The sequence below is a fragment of the Enhydra lutris genome, unplaced genomic scaffold, assembly GCF_002288905.1.
Source record: "Enhydra lutris kenyoni isolate GAN:26980312 unplaced genomic scaffold, ASM228890v2 scaffoldscaffold17, whole genome shotgun sequence".
Taxonomy (NCBI): Eukaryota; Metazoa; Chordata; class Mammalia; order Carnivora; family Mustelidae; genus Enhydra; species Enhydra lutris.
This window is the reverse complement of record NW_019154101.1, coordinates 32,713,992-32,731,339: the sequence shown is the minus strand read 5'-3', so window position 1 is coordinate 32,731,339 and position 17,348 is coordinate 32,713,992. Positions and strand designations below refer to the sequence as shown.

The 17,348-nt window shown below is 43.0% G+C and overlaps 1 protein-coding gene across 2 annotated transcripts in view; it reads right to left on the bottom strand.

Moving 5' to 3' along the window:
• Positions 1 to 17,348, bottom strand: part of LOC111147619 (hdc homolog, cell cycle regulator) — a 45,392-nt gene that overhangs the window by 11,378 nt on the left and 16,666 nt on the right. For both annotated transcript variants that reach the window (XM_022503789.1, XM_022503788.1), the window contains one exon: positions 1,694 to 2,734. In XM_022503789.1, coding sequence (XP_022359497.1) covers positions 1,694 to 2,734 — 1,041 coding nt within the window. The remainder of the gene's footprint in view (positions 1 to 1,693; positions 2,735 to 17,348) is intronic.

The following is a 17,348-nucleotide window of genomic DNA, read 5'->3' as shown; positions in this document are numbered from 1 at the left end:
CAGACTTTCAAAGTCTGAAAATACCTATTCCCATGCTTCCTTTCTCAGAAACCTTCTGGGAATGTTTCTTAACAAACTGAGGAAATAAACCAAGAAAAAAGAAAACATGATATCTAGGAAACAGAAGATAAAGAACAGAAAAGTAAGTAAAGAATTCCTAGAAAGGCAGCCATGCAGTATAGCAGCTAATGAGTACAGCCGGACAGACAGGAGCAGGAAGATGAAAGGTTCCATGAAGGGAATTTAATTTCTACAAAAAGAAGTTCATTAAATGGAGGACAGGTATGTGCAAATGATTTGAAAGCTTTGTGGAAGCTGCTAGAGAGTGAGACCAACCAGCCAATGTTTCCAAGAAGACTAATAAAAAATGAAATTGTGAAACAATTATCAACTATAATAACAAAACAAAAGACATCCTAGAATATACTATATGATAGGAAATACACCTATACTTCGTGCTCAATACTAGATATTTACATAATCAAAGCAGTAAAAACATTAAGGATTTCACCAGGAATTGTGATACATTATCCTGAGAGAAATGGGAAGATTTAAGAAAGCACAGTCATCCACCTTAAGTCAATAGACAATATCTAAAACTGGATATGAAGATGGCAGTTTTAAAATTACAATGGTGGGATGACTGGATGGTTCAATCAGTTAAGCATCTGCCTTCTGCTCAGGTCATGATCTCTGGGTCCTGGGATCAAGTCCCATGGCCAGCTCCTTACTCAGCAGGGAGTCTGCTTCTCCCTCTCTCTCTCCCTCTGTCTGCAGTTCCCCCTGCTTGTTCTCTCTCTCTCTCTCTCTCTCTCTGACAAATAAATAAAGTCCTTAAAAAAAAAATAAAAATAAAAACCTAAGAATCAGTCATAATTGAAAAACGCTACCACTGAGAACTGAAACAACAGGGGGTGTGGGACAAAGACGAGTAGGGATATATTGTGTCTACCATGGGGTTTTTTAGCACACTTTTGAAGTTATAAACATGCTACACTTCATGTATCTCACCTTTATATGAACTCAGTAATTTCACACAAATTGACCCGTTGCTCACGCATCCTGACCAACACCCATCGTTCAAGTCTGGCTGAAATATCCCTGCGCCCTGAATGTCATCCACAGCACTAAGCTCTCTGCCTTTGCCAGAAGGGTGATGCCTCAGCTTAAAATAATCTTCCACTTTCCTTTTGCTGTTATCAAGAAAGCCTGATTTTCCATAAACTTCAAGATTAATTCAGCTCATCTAAAAAACACACTGGCCCTCCCTGACCCCCTTCTGTTACTCCCTTACGTTTACAAGGATCAAAGAGAATACACTGGGCACATTAACACAGGTTGCAAAGGCAACTGTTTTACACCAAGTGATATAGTTATGCAATTCCTACTCAATTCCCTCCCAATAAAGGAAAACTGTACACGAGGAATCCTCCCTTCAAATGACAGCAGAACAAAAACAAAATGGCCCACCAGGACAACTGTATTTCGTACAGTGACATCAAGAGTAAAGAAAAAAAAGCCCAGCACCCCCTCCACCACCTCAAGGGGCAAAGCCGAAACACCCCAACAGTGCTGGGCACCCAGCTAGAACAAGAGGCACCCGCCATTACACTGAAGCCAGAGGAGAGCAAGCCCACCCTGCTTCTCGGCTTTTAACAAACGCAAAACAGGCAAGGTGGATGAATGCCTGTACCTTGAAGATGACACGGGACGTCATACTCGATCTCATCGTGTCTCGACGGGCTTAAGAACAGAGTTCCGTCTACCAAAGGGAACTGTTCGAACACCGGGAGTGCCCGGTGGCACAGAGCGCAGTTTACAACATTCCTGTGGCTGGCACTTAGGGCCGCAAGGATGAACTTCCGCAGATCCTCGCCCTGGCCCATCTGGGCATCGTCTTCCATCCGCACGTGGAAAGTGTTCAACTTATGCCTGGGGATGTGCGTGAGCAGCTCGGACAGGTCCAGGCGCCGCAGGAACTGCACGGGCGCATCAAAGTGGCCCCCCCGGTGCACCGATAACCCAGCCGGACTGTAGTCAAAGTGGGTGTTTCGGAACACATGGCCCCCGGCCATGGCCTTTTTGTGAGGCTCCAGATGGATGGCATTCTTTAGGAATTCCCCGAGGTATCTCGAGGAGCGAGGGCCGCTGAAGTGGGCAGGGGAGAGGATGGAGTAGCCGGTAGGCGGGGACTGGCCCGGGGAGGCGCAGGGGGAGCGCGCCCCGTAGGCTGCTGCCCCGACCGCTTTCTCCTGGGAGTTCTGACGGTCCATGGAGTGCCGCCGGGGGAGGTCGTGGCTCAGGCCTTTCTGGGGCTTGTTAGGCGGCCGGCACTTTTTGGCCTCCTCCCCCGCTTCACCAGGGGGCCTCCCTGTGTTCTTCTCTGACCCAGATTTCTTCTTTTTCTCATCCTGCATCCGCTTCACCTGATACCAGTCCGTGTCCTTTTTTAAGTGGCCCTGTCCACAGCGGCAGGAGCAGAAGCGGAAGGCCAGGTCGTAGCCCTTCTTTGTCCACATGTTCTGGCGGCACTGCTTCTCATTCCAGCTGCGTGCGCGGCCGATGCAGTTAAATTGGACCAGGATGCTGCTCTCCCACTCGTAGAAACACTGCAGGTGCATCCAGCTGCTGTAGGGGCAATGCTCATTGTTGCACACCACCTTCTGGTAGTCGTCCTTGTCCAGGTCCACCGGCCGCCCAAAGCTGCAGATCAGGGGCGTGGCACACGGGGCTTCTGGGGAGAAACACGGAGAGAGAGAGGTTCAGCACACGGGAGCTGGGATTCCAGCAGGCACCACGCTGGAGCGCAAAGCTACCATCCCCACAGGAGCCCATTCGTGCCAACAGAACAATTTTATGGTGTCATGACTTCCACCGCTAGAGTCATACCAGACAGGATTAAAAAACACTGACTACTTTCTTCTAGTATTATGTTGTGCCAGGGGAATTTATTTTCAGATATTTGTTATCTGCTGAAAAACACACCAGTAAGCTTCAAAAAGTCCAAATCCTTCACAGTGCAATTAGCTGTATGTCAGTACTTCCAACATTGTAGTGTACTATGAGGTTTTCCTAAGATGTGGGTGTAATGACAGGCAGTTCCAAGGTTCTTAGAGAGGAATCACTCCAGTGAACTAGGAAATAATATGATGAAGCCACTTAACCTACCAGCTCCAAAAGGACCCTGAAAGTCCTTTATCACAAGTGTTAGGTTATACTGAATACCACAGAAAAATTAGAAAACAGAATTCCCTCATCTCCAATTCCCTTCTAGAATGGTCTGATACCTAATGGCAGGAATATCTATCTGGTCAACCTAATTGTTGGTCTACACAGAATTGCACTGCCAGGACATGAAGGAAAAAACCAGAATTCTCCTAAAGCTATCAGGACAGAAACTAGGAACACCAACATACTTCTACCCTATTTAATCACATGCCCCACAGGCCATCTAAAAGGCCAGTTTCTGGGGCGTCTGGGTGGCTCAGTGGATTGGGCCTCTGCCTTCGGCTCTGGTCATGATCCCAGGGTCCTGGGATCAAGCCCCACATCGGGCTCTCTGCTCAGCAGGGTGCCTGCTTCCCCCATCCCACCTCGGCCTGCCTCTCTGCCTACTTGTGATCTCTTTCTCTGTGGAATAAATAAATAAAATCTTTTTAAAAATAAATAAATAAATGGCCAGTTTCCCCAAAAGGAGGGAAATTTGGTGACACAAAGTAGAACCCATCTCTTAAGAAGTAAATAGGATTTATGGAGATTCCAGTGGATTCCAGTTACTCCAACACCCATAAGATTTTCAAAAGGGCTTTCTGGAGAGCAGAAACTCCACCTCCTAGTTGGAACCAAAGGGCTTGGTCTAGAAGGTTGCACATGCCAAGCTCACCTCAGACTTTGTCTGTTGTAGCAGAGAACCCTCAGAGTTCTGTTCTGGAAAGCTCCCCCGGTAGCAGTGTGGGACATGAGGCTGCAGAGTTGAGGGGGCAGAGAGGCAGTAATCCAGGTGAGACATGCATGTGTGCCTGAGCAACAGCAGCAGCAGAGTAAAATGGTGCTCACTGTTGGAGGGGAGCAAACACTGACAGACGGCAAACATGGGAGAGGCAGGTTTGGACAAATGGATAAAGACAACTTTGGGCTGGCCTTATTTTAGACCTGCTGAATTGAAAATACCTGTGTACCAATGAGGTGGAGAAAGACATGACTGGAGTCCAAAGACCTGGAGCCTGCAAACAGATGGGTATCCACACAACCAGAGATGGAAGTTAAATCCCTGGACTGAGGAGCTCACGCAAGAGGCATATGAGGAGAAGAAAAGAATCCTGAGAAGCAACATAAAAAGGCTGAAGAAGAGTCCTCTACAGAAGACGTAAGAAATGAACTGAGGATTCACTGTAAGACAAGCCAGGAGAGAATTCTATCAAGGCAGCTGGAAAGTTTTAAGAACAGAGGGCTGACTCAAAACAACTGTGACACCCAAAAATGTCTCTACACATTGCCAGCTATCCAAGGGATATCCAAGGAAGACGAGACGGAGCAAAACTGCCCCTGTTCGGAAGCTACTGGGCAAGTCAAAGACAAAAAAGTCCTCACCAGACTGATCAGTCAGCCACTCAGACTCCTTAGTAGCAACAGTTCCAGTGGGATGACATAGGATAGATCGGAAGTAATGGTGAAGACTGGATGATGAGGTAAAGAAGTAGAAGCAGTTCAGATGATCTTCTACAACACTCTTCCCAGAAACAAGGAAAGGAAGGAAAAACAATGGGAAGAGGCCAGCAAGGGCTGAGACCTACACATTCACCTACTCAGGGAATGAATGCCAAAAATCCAGGCCAGTGTGAAGAGTAGAAGTCAAGAAGCTCTGCAACTCCAGGACTCAAAGACCTTCACAACTTCCCCACTGGCCACTGCGTTACAAATACAATGCTGCACCAGCACAGGGACCCATAAAGCCTAGAACAATAGGACGTTACACTCATCCCCTTCAGTGTGGGACCCAAGGGCATCAATCACAAGGCCCTAACCAACTGCATCGGCTCCTTCAATCACTGTGGCTCCCCCATCTACTGCCTGGGAGTCCATAGCCCTTACTCTTCATTGGTCCAAATCCCACTCGCCTCATGCAGCGCCTCACAGCATAGACTCTCAGCCAGACTGCCTGAGCTAGAATCCCAGCAGTACCACTGTTGAGCTGTGGGTCCTTGGAAAAGTTCCTTCTTTTTCATCTTAATTTCCTGGACAGAATGCAGACAACAATTGAATGTACTTTATATGGTTATTATAAGGAGAAATTCTACACAGGTGGCACCCAGAGCAGGGCCTGGCACTTGGTAAACCTTCGCCCCTTCTTCCCATCCTTCGAGACCTACCTCTACACGCTGATTTCACCAGAACCACCCCTTCTACAGAGCGGTCTGGCCTGAACCTTATTTGAGTCCCCACTGTGATCCCACCAGGTTGAGGCCTCCAAAGAGGACGCCTCTTACTCATCCTTGTGTTCCTGGCATCACTGGGCCTAGGCCTGACACACATGCCAGGCCAAATAAAGTCACCTTAAAACAGGCACACAAAACCCAACGTGACCAGCAGAGCAGAAGGAAGAAAGCAACCTGAAATCCTAGACAGAAAGACCTACATGTACTTAAGCACAAGACTTAGAAGAATGGTCTGTAAACTGAGTAAATTAACTGCAGTCACCTGGGCTGTGACCTTTAGTGTCCTTTAAAATGTTAATAAGTCAATTAAACAAAGTTCAGTTGCTTTTATCTTCAATCCTTCAGAGAAACAGCCTTGGAGGGAATGTCTCCGAAATGCAGGAGAGCAGCCAAAGCGCTCTCTAAGCCAGGCCTCCTGAAGTCAAACTGAAGGACAGCCGAACTCTACCTCTGCATTCACAACACCCAAAATGTAAAATTTTAAATGCTGAGGTTGGCTTGATAATTCCTTTTAAAGTATTTTCGCATTAAAAAAGATAGATTAAGAGAAGGAAAGTCCTATTTCTATCTTCCTCAAAAAGCTGCAAATGTATCATGTAAACAATACTGAGCACTCCATACATCCTGGGTCTTTCAAGCTGAAAGAATCCACAAATGGTGCTAAGAGCTCCCACAGAACAGAGGAGGCAGTGCGGCTCCACGTCCCTGTCTCTCTAACACTGCCCGTCCTCACCTGCCTTCTGCCCTCCAGGGCTCGGCAGTGAAGCGCTCCCACACCAACCTGCCAGCCTGCTTGTTTACATCTCCGCCACTCTGATGCGGTCTTTGTGGCTCGGGCTCAAAAACAAAGACAAGGGCTTGAGACCAAATACGATGTGCAACAGACACCTCACCCTGTTACACACCTCCAGCCTGAGGGCGAGGCTCCAAGGAACAGGGTGAGTAACAGGGGGGCCCTGGGTAGCACACTGGCTTCTGACTGGCTTTTACAGCTCACGCAGCCTCCCGATGAGGCCTCGGGCTGGCCTCCACACTTCAAGGCTTAGTTCAAACTTGCCCTCACTCTCCCACTGTCCACACTGGAAAGGCAGCTGGGAAGAGTGTGAGCAGGGTCTGGGTGATCAGCTGTTTGACATGAAGCAGTTTCCTGATTCCTCATCTGTAGAGTGAGGACAAAAATGCTTGCCTTCTTTCACCGCAAATAAACGTGGAAGCACTGTGTGAGGTCCCCTGACAGCTCTCCCATGCCACCACCTCTCCTCTAACTGGATCCTAGATGCTCCATGACTAAAGGCAAACTGCTGCAAGAGACCTCCCACATTTTCTATCTAATGTTTGGACCCACACAAGGGGTTCAGAAAGTAACGAATGAGGCCATGCCTCTTTTTTAATTTCCAACATCTTACAGTTAACTAAAACATACAGGAAAAGATTTGAGAACTCTAAGAAAGAGCATGAGCGCCCTTCAGATCATACCTATAACAAGTGAGCAGTCTTTTCTTTTCTTTTTTTTTTTTTTTTTTTTAAAGATTTTACTTATTTATTTGAGAGAGAGAGAGAGAGAGACAGGGCACAAGCAGCGGGGAGGAGGCAAAGGGAGAGGGAGAAGCAAACACCCCTGAGCAGGGAGCACAACAACAGGCTCGATCCCAGGACCCTGAGATCATGACCTGAGCCGAAGGGAGATGCTTAACTGACAGAGCCACCCAGGCTACCCCACAAAGGAGCGGTCTTATAGAAATGCATTTGATTGCTTCCTGAACGTGGTCTCTACATTTATAAAATTCCTAGCTCTTAAGAATTGTAGTCCCACAAAGGTAAAGGTCTAAATAGAATATAGACTGATCTGATACAACAAAACCATTTGTGAGAGAGGGGGAGAAGGGAACGGCACGGTCAGCGAGGGCCTGTATCATGTACACCCCTAAGGACACTCATCAAAGCTATGACAGCCTGATGAACAAGCAATACGAGAAGATGCTCCTTTGTGCACTTCAGCACTGCTCGCATGAAAGTCTGTAAACCGTCCAGTGCGTCCTTACAGCTCCATCATCAGGTGTTCAGGACCCAGCTTCTACCTCTCCCTGCCCGAGTGAAAACAATTAGGGATCACCTCATTCCGGACAGAAGTCTCTCACAGTTTCAAGTCTGGACAAGAAGATAGCTAGGCTGACATCACTTGGGCAAGGTCTGTCACTCTTCCCAGTCTTCTCATCCTGTACCCTGCCTCCCACACCTATTAAAAGGGAAGGATCTGAGAGCAGTCATTTACATGGCCGCCCAACAAACCCAAACCCTTTGACACACCCATTCACACTAACAGGAGGCCCAAACACCAGACAGACACAGCCACTGTCAGCTTTTTAACTGCAAAATTAAATGTTTTCACCCCTCTTAAAATAGCTGCACGCATCACAAGCAGGTGGGGAGTTCAGCAGGGTAGGGGGGGTGGGTCTGAAGTCAAGCAAGGCTTCCTAGGTGAAATCTAAGGTGGGCACTTGGTCACATTCAGCCTCATCCCCTGGTTTTCAGAGCAAATTCTCCTCAGGGTATGAAGTTTCTGCCTAGAGGATCCTCAACTCCAGCTTCCTGAAAGGCCACCAAGATTGGTCAATGAGGACAGAGACTGTGGAGCAAACCAGCCTGGATTTGACTCTCAGCTCTGCAACTTAGTAGTTTTAGGATCTTTGGCAAGTCACTTGACTTCCCTGTGCTTGTCTTCTTAACGTGTAGAATGGCAGAAATAACAGTACTTGTCTCAAAGGGCTGCCATGCGGATTAAATGGGTTATTAAAGCAGTTCACACAGAGCCTGGCACAGAACAGCCACCATTTAAACATGAGCAATTGTTATGAAAAGCCCTATCACTTTATATTACTGATGTAAAAACCAAAGAACTTTGAAATCATTTAGTGCAAACCTACAAGCAAGAAATGACCATCCACCTTTCCCCATACATAGATAAGTGCCAGAATGCACTTCTTTCCCACAACAGAGCAGGGTGGAATGCAAAAAAAATTCACTAAGTTTATTTACTGACAAGTTTTAAAGAAATAGATGCAAAATTTTCTTCTTTGAAGCCCTTAAAGATGTTCTACTGCATATCAAACAAATAAGTACCTTGCTGTTTTTTCAACCTAAGCAATCTTTTCCAAGCCTGGGTAACAGGGTTTCATAAAGCATGGCTGCATTTGATTCATAGGATGTATCCCTGAAGAACTCATATAATTCAGAACTGATTATCCCACAGTCTGGAGGAAGGGTGTGAGGAATGCATTCTCAGAACACATAAATCTACAGTTACTGTGTTATATTTTTCTTTACTGTTGCTTTTTAATATCAGCATTATCTCTAGCATTTCTCAGTTGTAGCTCATAAATTGATAGCATGGCATATCATACTGTGTTTTATCACATTTCTGTTCAAAAGTTACTGATTTGCAAGATTTCTTCAGCACCAGTACTAGTACACCTGGATATTTTACAAGATAAAGACTTATAATACCTAATTTTAAAATAATAACACAAATGTCACCAAAATCCTTAAAGAAGTTCTATAAACAACAAAGAGTTCAAATAATATTGCCAAAGGTTAGTAGATATTTCTCTTTACAAGAAAAGGTGATGCCAGTGGATATCAAAAAGCATTTTTACAATCCAGTTGACCTGCTAGCTTTGAAAATATGACATAGCTTGATGCACAATTTGGGGGAATGTATCCACTGAAATTCTGCACATCCTGTGAAGCTTTTATTAATAGTATTTGTGTCATTACTTGAAATTTGCATAATTTAATTTGCATATAATGGGATCACACTGTATTAGGAAATAAATTAGCGGGCTGCCTTTTCTTTTGCTTGGAGATTTTTTTTGATCCTGAGGGTGCTGGATCACTGAGAACCACACAGCACCCTAGCATTACATGTACTGCCTGCACTAACCCTGAAGAACAGGTAGGTTCCAGAGCTGTCAGAACCAAATCACAGTATCATAAACTGGGAACACAACTCCAGATTAAGTATGTGTGCATTTGCATGAGTCTACGCGTATTTGTATGTAACTGCAGAGAAACTCCCAATTGTTAAACTATTCCATTTCTTTTAGTATTGAGGTATAACTGACATGCAATGTTTTTATTAGTTTCAAGTGCACAACGCAGTGATTCAACAATTCTATACATTAATTGGCGCTCACCAGGTAAGTGCAGTCACCATCTGTCACCATACAAAATTACCACAGCATTACAGACTATGCTGTACTTTTCATCTCCATGACCTATTCTGGAACTGGAAGTTCGTACTTCTTAATCCCCTTTATCTATTATGCCATCCCTTCACCCACGTCCCATATTTAACCAGTCTGTTCTCCATATTTCAGAGTCTGTTTGTTTATTCATTTTTTAGATTCCACATATAACTGAAATCAAATGGTATTTGTCTTTCTCTGACTTATTTCACTTTAGCATAATACACTATAGGTCCATCCATGTTGCTGCAAATGGGAAGATCTCACCCTTTTTTAGGACTAATATTCCATTGTATATATTAGCCACATCTTCTTTATCCATTCCTCTATGAATGAACACTTGGGTTGCTCTCATATCTTGGCTATTGTAGATAATGCTTCAATAAACATAGGGGTGCATATATCTTTTTGAACTGGTATTTTTGTTTTCTTTAGGTAAATAACCAATAGACGAATGAATAGATCATATTCGTTCTGTTTTTAATTTTTTTGAGGGACTTCCATACTGTTTTGCACAGTGGCTGTATCAATTTACATTCCCACCTTTTCTCCATGTCCTTGCCAACAGTTGTCGTTCCTTGTCTTTCTGACTCTAGCCATTCTAACAGGTGTACAAGGATATTCTCATTGTGGCTTTGGTTTGCATTTCTCTGATGATTAGTGATGTTGAACATCTTTTCATGTGTCTGTTGGCCACCTGTATGTCTTCTTCGAAAAATGTCTATTCAGGTCCTCTGTGTATTTTTTCATTAGATTGTTTGTTTTTTTGGTGCTGAGCTGTGTAAGTTCTTTATATATATATTGGATATCAACACTTTATCAGATATATCATCTGCAGATATCTTCTCCCATTGAGACGACTGCCTTTTTCAACAGTCCCATTTTTAAAGACTCCAGAAAAGACCTCGGGTCATCCTTCAGTACTACACTCCAATTTTAAAGAACTTAGAACTTGATTATCTTTGTCAATGTCCTATCCTACACCAGCATAAATGTTCAAAAGGTGGCCATAACCAAAACTCTTACATTTTTTTTTATATGTGATACCCATTTCCCATCTAAGTTCTAGCACAACATTTCCAAAGTGATGGCCCACCTCTTCTCTCTTGGTGAGCCCAAAAGGGTACCTGGAGACGAAAGAGTAGCATCGGCCTTCTCCCCTCACCTCTAAATTCTAATGTGGTTCAAGGCAGGCCATCCCATAATGTGCCACTTTGGCATGCAAATTATTTTGAGCTTAAGATAACTGAGGCACAACAGACTCAAGAAGAGCTTTTTACCTCCCCCACTTATCTAAAAAAAAAAAAAAAAAAAAAAAATAGAACGGAGTCTGTACTAGGAGGAGAGCTATTACCAAAGATAACTTTTTTCTTTTTTTACCTAAGAAAGACCTCTCTGCAGGGTAAACATTCATTTACCGAATATTTGCTCTTCTCATCTTCTTAAATTGTTTTCCTCCCCTCTGAAGTCCCAGACTCCTACACCTACCTCTCTTTAGCTTGGGGTGGCATATAAACTTCGATTGCCTGACTGCAAGAGAGCCTCTCCCGTCTTTGTGGGGCTCTCAAACATATGTAATTAAACTTGTTTTTCTCCTGTTAATCTGTCTTCTATCAAATTAGTTATTAGGCCAGCCAAAGAACCTGGAAGGGAAGAAGGGAAAAGTTTTCCTCCTCTATAATTTCCAGTGGCCTCAGTTGAAAAGACAAATGGCTTTACCTCCTCCCTAGTCTGTCCAATAGGTAAAAACATACAGCTGCATGATTAACTGGAAACATCGGTCATCTACAGACTAGGCACCTGTCAGAGAATACAACCCATAACTCATTGCTGTTCGGTATTTTCCAAAAGTTCAACTGAGAGAAACAACTTTTAAGAAGGATTTCATAGGTGATGTCCACACACTCTAGATCAGAGTTCCCTTGGGGCATTTTGGCCTGTGGTATGACTTTTTAAACCCACACAGGGTTTTTTGTAATAGAAGATAAACCCAAATGCCTGCTAAGTGCATCTCGTCCTCTCCAGGTCATCCAGGCCTCCACTCCAGCCCCAATCACACTTACTCACTCCAGGACTCTGGAGATGTCTACATATGTGACTCCTGTGCAAAAGAAAAGCCATCCCTCAGCTAAGCTAGACGACATTATTTCATTCTCTGGACTGCTTTTAATGACACAAGCAAGCCTAATAAATGTATTTTATTTATAAAAGGACGCTGTCATGGACATTGCTTAGTATTATTTGACAATGTCTCATAAACAGCTAAGTGAATGTTTTTGTTTTTTAACCTGATGGACACTATAAAGTACAGCACTGCTTCTGTTTGCTTCTTCCCTTTGTGTGTTGGAAATATGAAAGCCCTATTTGTGACCTACCTCTTGCAATGACTAAAGAGATCTATTATATTTTCCTAATAATACTGCTCCTAGTATGAATATTCTCATTTATGATCTATCTCATAATGTTACATGTATTTTTGAAAAACACTGTATTTTACAGTGAAGGAGAGTATAAATGATGACAAAGAAAAAACCCATTCGCCATCTCTCTCCTAACTTTCCAATCAGTTTTGCCTAGTAGATATTAAAATCTGTACTTGATGGGTGCCAAGGCACTCCCTCCCCTCCTCACTTTTCAAAGGCAACCAGAGAAGGGTGTAAAGGGAGAGGGAAGGCCAGATGACCCAGGGGTCCCACAAACACAGCACCTTTCAGGAGGGCCACCCTCTCTCCCATGCCCCGGGCTCTACTCCTCAGAGAGGCACCTCGCGGACAAGCGAAGTGCTCTCCATCCTTGAACTACTCACCTCATCCACTGCTCACCCCTCCTCTCCCTCCCCTTGGCTCAGCTCCCTCACCCTCAGACTTTCCTATTCATACCCAGGTCTCCACGTATTTTTCTCTCACCTGGTTTCTCTGTCAGCATTTCTCTTCTCTCACATACAGCCTGGGCTGCTCCTTTCACTCTATTCTGACAACCAACCCAGCCCTCGGTCCACCTGGTCCATGAAGGTGCCTCTCCCCCTACCTCCCCCTACCTGCTCCCAGCCTCACTGGTAAAACTGAGACAATAATGAAACGGGCTCAGGTTGCTCCCAACTCTATCCTGCCTTGTCTTCTGTCAAAGGTCCTCTCCTTGGCTCTAACCAAGGCCAGACTTCTCAGGGTGCTATCGTCCTCATGTGGGACCAGTCTTGTCTCCACTTAGCTCTTCTCAAGACCATTACCTTCACCTATTCTCCTCCCTCACCTATCAAACCTGGGAATTCATGTCCTACAAATACGAAAAGGAGAGTCTCATATTTACCTCAGAGACTAGATCTATGAGGAAAGGCAGACAAAGAACAATGAACTGAGAAATGACACATGATAAAGAAGTGGCCACATAATCTGAATCTTCACCTGGATCACATCACCAATGACAACGATAGGAGTCCAGCAAATTCCATCATCTTAGGTTAACTACTTAAGAAATGTCAATGTAGGGGATGCCTGGATGGCTCAGTCAGCTGAGTATCCCACTCTAGATTTCAGTTCAGGCTGTGGTCTTGGGGTGGTGGGATTGAGGCTGCACCCTCAGTGGGGAGTCTGCTTCTCTCCTTCTCCCTCTCCCTACCCTCCCCCCATACTTACTCTCTCTATATATAAAATAAAGATTATTGAAGCTATCTAGTCTTCATCAGGGGCATTAGCAATTATAATGGCAACTTGCTTTAATAAGAAAAAATTATATTCATTGACAATGAATATAATGACAGCTACATGTACTCATATATAAAAACTATAAATTTATAACAGACGCCCACTGAAATAAGGCACACGCACTCACATATGTGCATGAGTTTATCTATGAAGAACTATAGATACAACTTTCTTTTTGTAAGTTTAGACACATGTTCATGTGCCCATGTGCATACGTCTATCACATGCTATTTCCACAGTGAAAAACAAACAAAAAAAGCCCTTCCATTTTACTTTCACTTGCTCTAGTGCAGAAAACCCAAAATGCTCTTTCATAGGAAAACTGCTTATGTTCTTATACATTTAAAACAGAAAACTGTGAAACAACAGGAAAGACAAGGGCCTTCAACCTATTATAAACCCAAACTAGTCCTTGAAAGGGAAAGATGGTTTTGCTAACCAGGTTCCTTAACAATTAAGTTTTAACTTCCTAATCCACTGTGAACCCCAGTCATTTCTGGCCTTGTTCACAATTGCCACTAAACAACTGTTTACTTTATGGCTTCTCTTTCAGGTGTCACTCTTTGAAGGTTGGCCAGCTCAGCATTAGCCTCTGCGGCACTCGGTCATCACCGTTCAGAATTCTGACCACATTCTCAAAGACCCTCGTCAGCCCCTGCCTCCCTGGCTGGCATCAATGCCACATCAGTGCACATCTTCTCCTGGCAGGGACACAGGAGTCTGAAGCTTGCCAGTCTACCAGGTTTATTTCATCTTTTTTCAGATGCTGGAGTAAAAGAGAATGATGAAAAATACACACAAATGAGTATTTGGAAATGGGAAATATTGATAACCCTCTGTGCACAGAAGTGAAGACATCAGTATTTCCAGTTTCCTTTTTCCTGCTCCTGGAATGAACCAGGGAACATCGATACAGTAAATGGCAACCCTGAATATCTTCAACATCACAACTGATCATGAAAATAGTAAAAGTCAGTCATCTGCAAATATTATGGATTTGAAGCCAGATTTTTTAAATCAGCATGTGCTGATAGTCTTAATTCACCAGGTCTGACACACCAAAATCCTCTGAATCATTAAATAAAGATGTCAAATACAATACAATGTGAGTACTCGACTGTAGGTCACTAGAGATCTGGATGTCCGCAAAAAAAAAAAAAAAAAGTATAATAGTTTTATTTCTAAAATGCTTTAAAAACTCAAACTATAAAGATAAATTTCACATAGGAGACATCTCAAAATGATCTGGTTTCTGAATAAGTCAAGTTTTCTTAGCAGGTTTACTGTACATAATTGCCTAAAGAAAGAGCCTTCAAATTTTCCAGGATACTAAATCAACACACATTTGGGCAAATGTATGGTGTCATTTAACAAGGACTCTGTTCTAGGAGATGTGATCAAAATACCCGGGTTTGTCTTAGGGTTAAACACTTACAATGGAAGAAAGGAAATACTAGCAGCTCTCAAAAATCACCTAAGTATGACTACCCCACTAATCACTGCACATCAAATAATGTTTCTGAACACCTGTTATGTGGCCAGTGCAGAGTTTAGCTCAGGAGACGTCAAGTGGTGAACAAGACCATAAGCCATACTTCAGTATTTTATTTTTGTTGAAAACTGAACACTTTCAAAAATATAAGGTGGAAACTCTGAAAACCAGATTCCCTCTCCTCACAGGACATGCTGTTATTACTATCGCTGTTTGTTTGTTTAGTGATTTTCTTGGACTAATTCTGTGAAGTCTGTTTTTTTGTTTTGTTTTGTTTTTTTGGTCATGTGCGGCCACTGAAGTCTCTGTTAGTTAGTTTAGTGGTAATTGAGGTAATAACAGTCTCCCACCCTTCACCAAGGGGCTGTGTGTGTGCTGGGACATGCCTTCAATGCTTCAACAGTTTACAACCGTCTCAGCCATTACTTGCTGCTAGTACAGAGCCTCAAGGCCAGAGGTGAGAACTGAAGCCCACTTCCAGTATTTCCTGGGCCTGCATACACCCCTGCCCCATGGGCACAGTCTTCTAGAGCACTGGAATATATGAATATATCAGCGCTTTTGGCGAGCCACCTATGGACAACTCATTCCCAAGATTTTCTTTTTAAGGTTTTTGGCCAACCTGTTGTTTGCCCCAACTGATATCACTGACACAGGCCAGTTGTGATGTTAAACAGTTGCTGCTGATTGTTTTCAACAGATATCCTAAGAACAGGACTTTACCACTGGGCAATCTTTGAGCCAGGTCAAATAAAGACAAGCCCTATAAATGAGCCTTTAGTGGGAAGCTTCCAGACAAGTAAATAGTGACAACAGTCTGGAGCTCAGGCTTTTGGGGAAGTTCCAAACGTGTTCTTACCCCTCCAATGACTACTAGGCTACTTGTTTAAAGCTACCACGGAGCCAGGGAGAGGGAGTGGGAATAGAGCAAGTTAAAACACAAAATTCACTGTTCTTACTCTGATTCAGTCCTTTTCCTTGAATATGCACTCGAAGGATTACTACAAGCCTATGATTAACATCCAGAGTTCTGAAAAAGTTGGGTTTAATCATTTTCGCCTTTGTTCTCATTGCTTTTATGGAGAAGCAGATTTCTTGAGGTTCTTACCCTACCATTACATAAGTGCTTCTTAATATAAACTTAAGTTTATACACATACTTTGTTACAGGAAAATACGACAGAATAATCAATAAAAGACAATACTTGGTCTTAGAATCAAATTCCGGGTAAGAATTGAACAGAAATCAAGAGAAGTTGTAAAATTTCTGACTACTGTTTTTTAATAGCTGGTAAATGGTTACAAGTTACTATGATACTGGAATTCTCTTTAAATACATTTAAATGATGTTTACAATATATTTGGAAATGGTATCCTCTGCATTTATTCAAACCTTTAAAAAAAACTGGGTGTAATGACATTAAATGTGCAAGAGGAACTGTGTTTTCAAATTTTTTTAGGGGTCACACAAGCAAAAATGTCTGACTACCACTCTGAAAAATCACACTATGATTACATCATACACACATTCAGGCAACTCAGAAACTCCCAGACTGAAGCCCCAACTCCTCTGAGTGTGGTCAGGGAGTTTCATGATTAGGCCCTAGTCTGGCCTTCTCATCTGATCACCCAACAGGCCCAAAAGCAAAGACTCTGCTTCAGCCATGGTCTCTCACTGTGACTGCAGCACAGAAAGCAGATTAGAGGGGAACCAGTGGACACAGACTGCAAAAAGCTAACTACAGCCCCCACTGCCCCACACCACACCTCAAATTCACTACGTATTTGCTTATCATTTCTTGATTAAGTATTTTTTAAGTGAAAACTAAAAAGTTTTCTTTCTTAAGTATTTTGAGACCCTTTTCTCTACTACATAAAAAAAGACACTAAGTCTTATATATAAAGAGAAAATACAAAAATATTTTGTCAACTTGTTTTAATTAATATAGGAGGTACAAATAAGCTCACATAAGCACATCTGTCTTAACCTCCAATTTAGTTTATCCTTCCTTATGTTATTTTAGTAGCTGAGACTGCTCCAAAGTGGGTAGCAAATTGAGTACACGGCGGTTACATTCAATTAAACATGTTTTTATGCTTTGAATAGGGTTTAAACACATGTTTTTACTCAGGCAATCCACTCTACACAAATAAACATGTAAGTTTTACATTAAAAAAAAAAAGAGCTCTTCAACTATATTTAACAACTTGGGTTTTTAACATTCTCTCAATACATTGTTTATTCTCTTAGACCTACTCTTTCCTTACTTTCAATTAAAACCCACAGCCTACCTAGCCTCAAGCTCACACTAAATTGAAAGCTACAGGCTTCTACTGTACCTATTTTTTTATTTCTATTCTGGCTTTCACATTCTTTTATTGGCAAAAAATCTGTATTGATAATGACTATAAAGCAGAAAATTCGTTCTTCCTTTTCTAACAGGGGCCATGTCAAAATCCCAAAGTACAGAGAACTA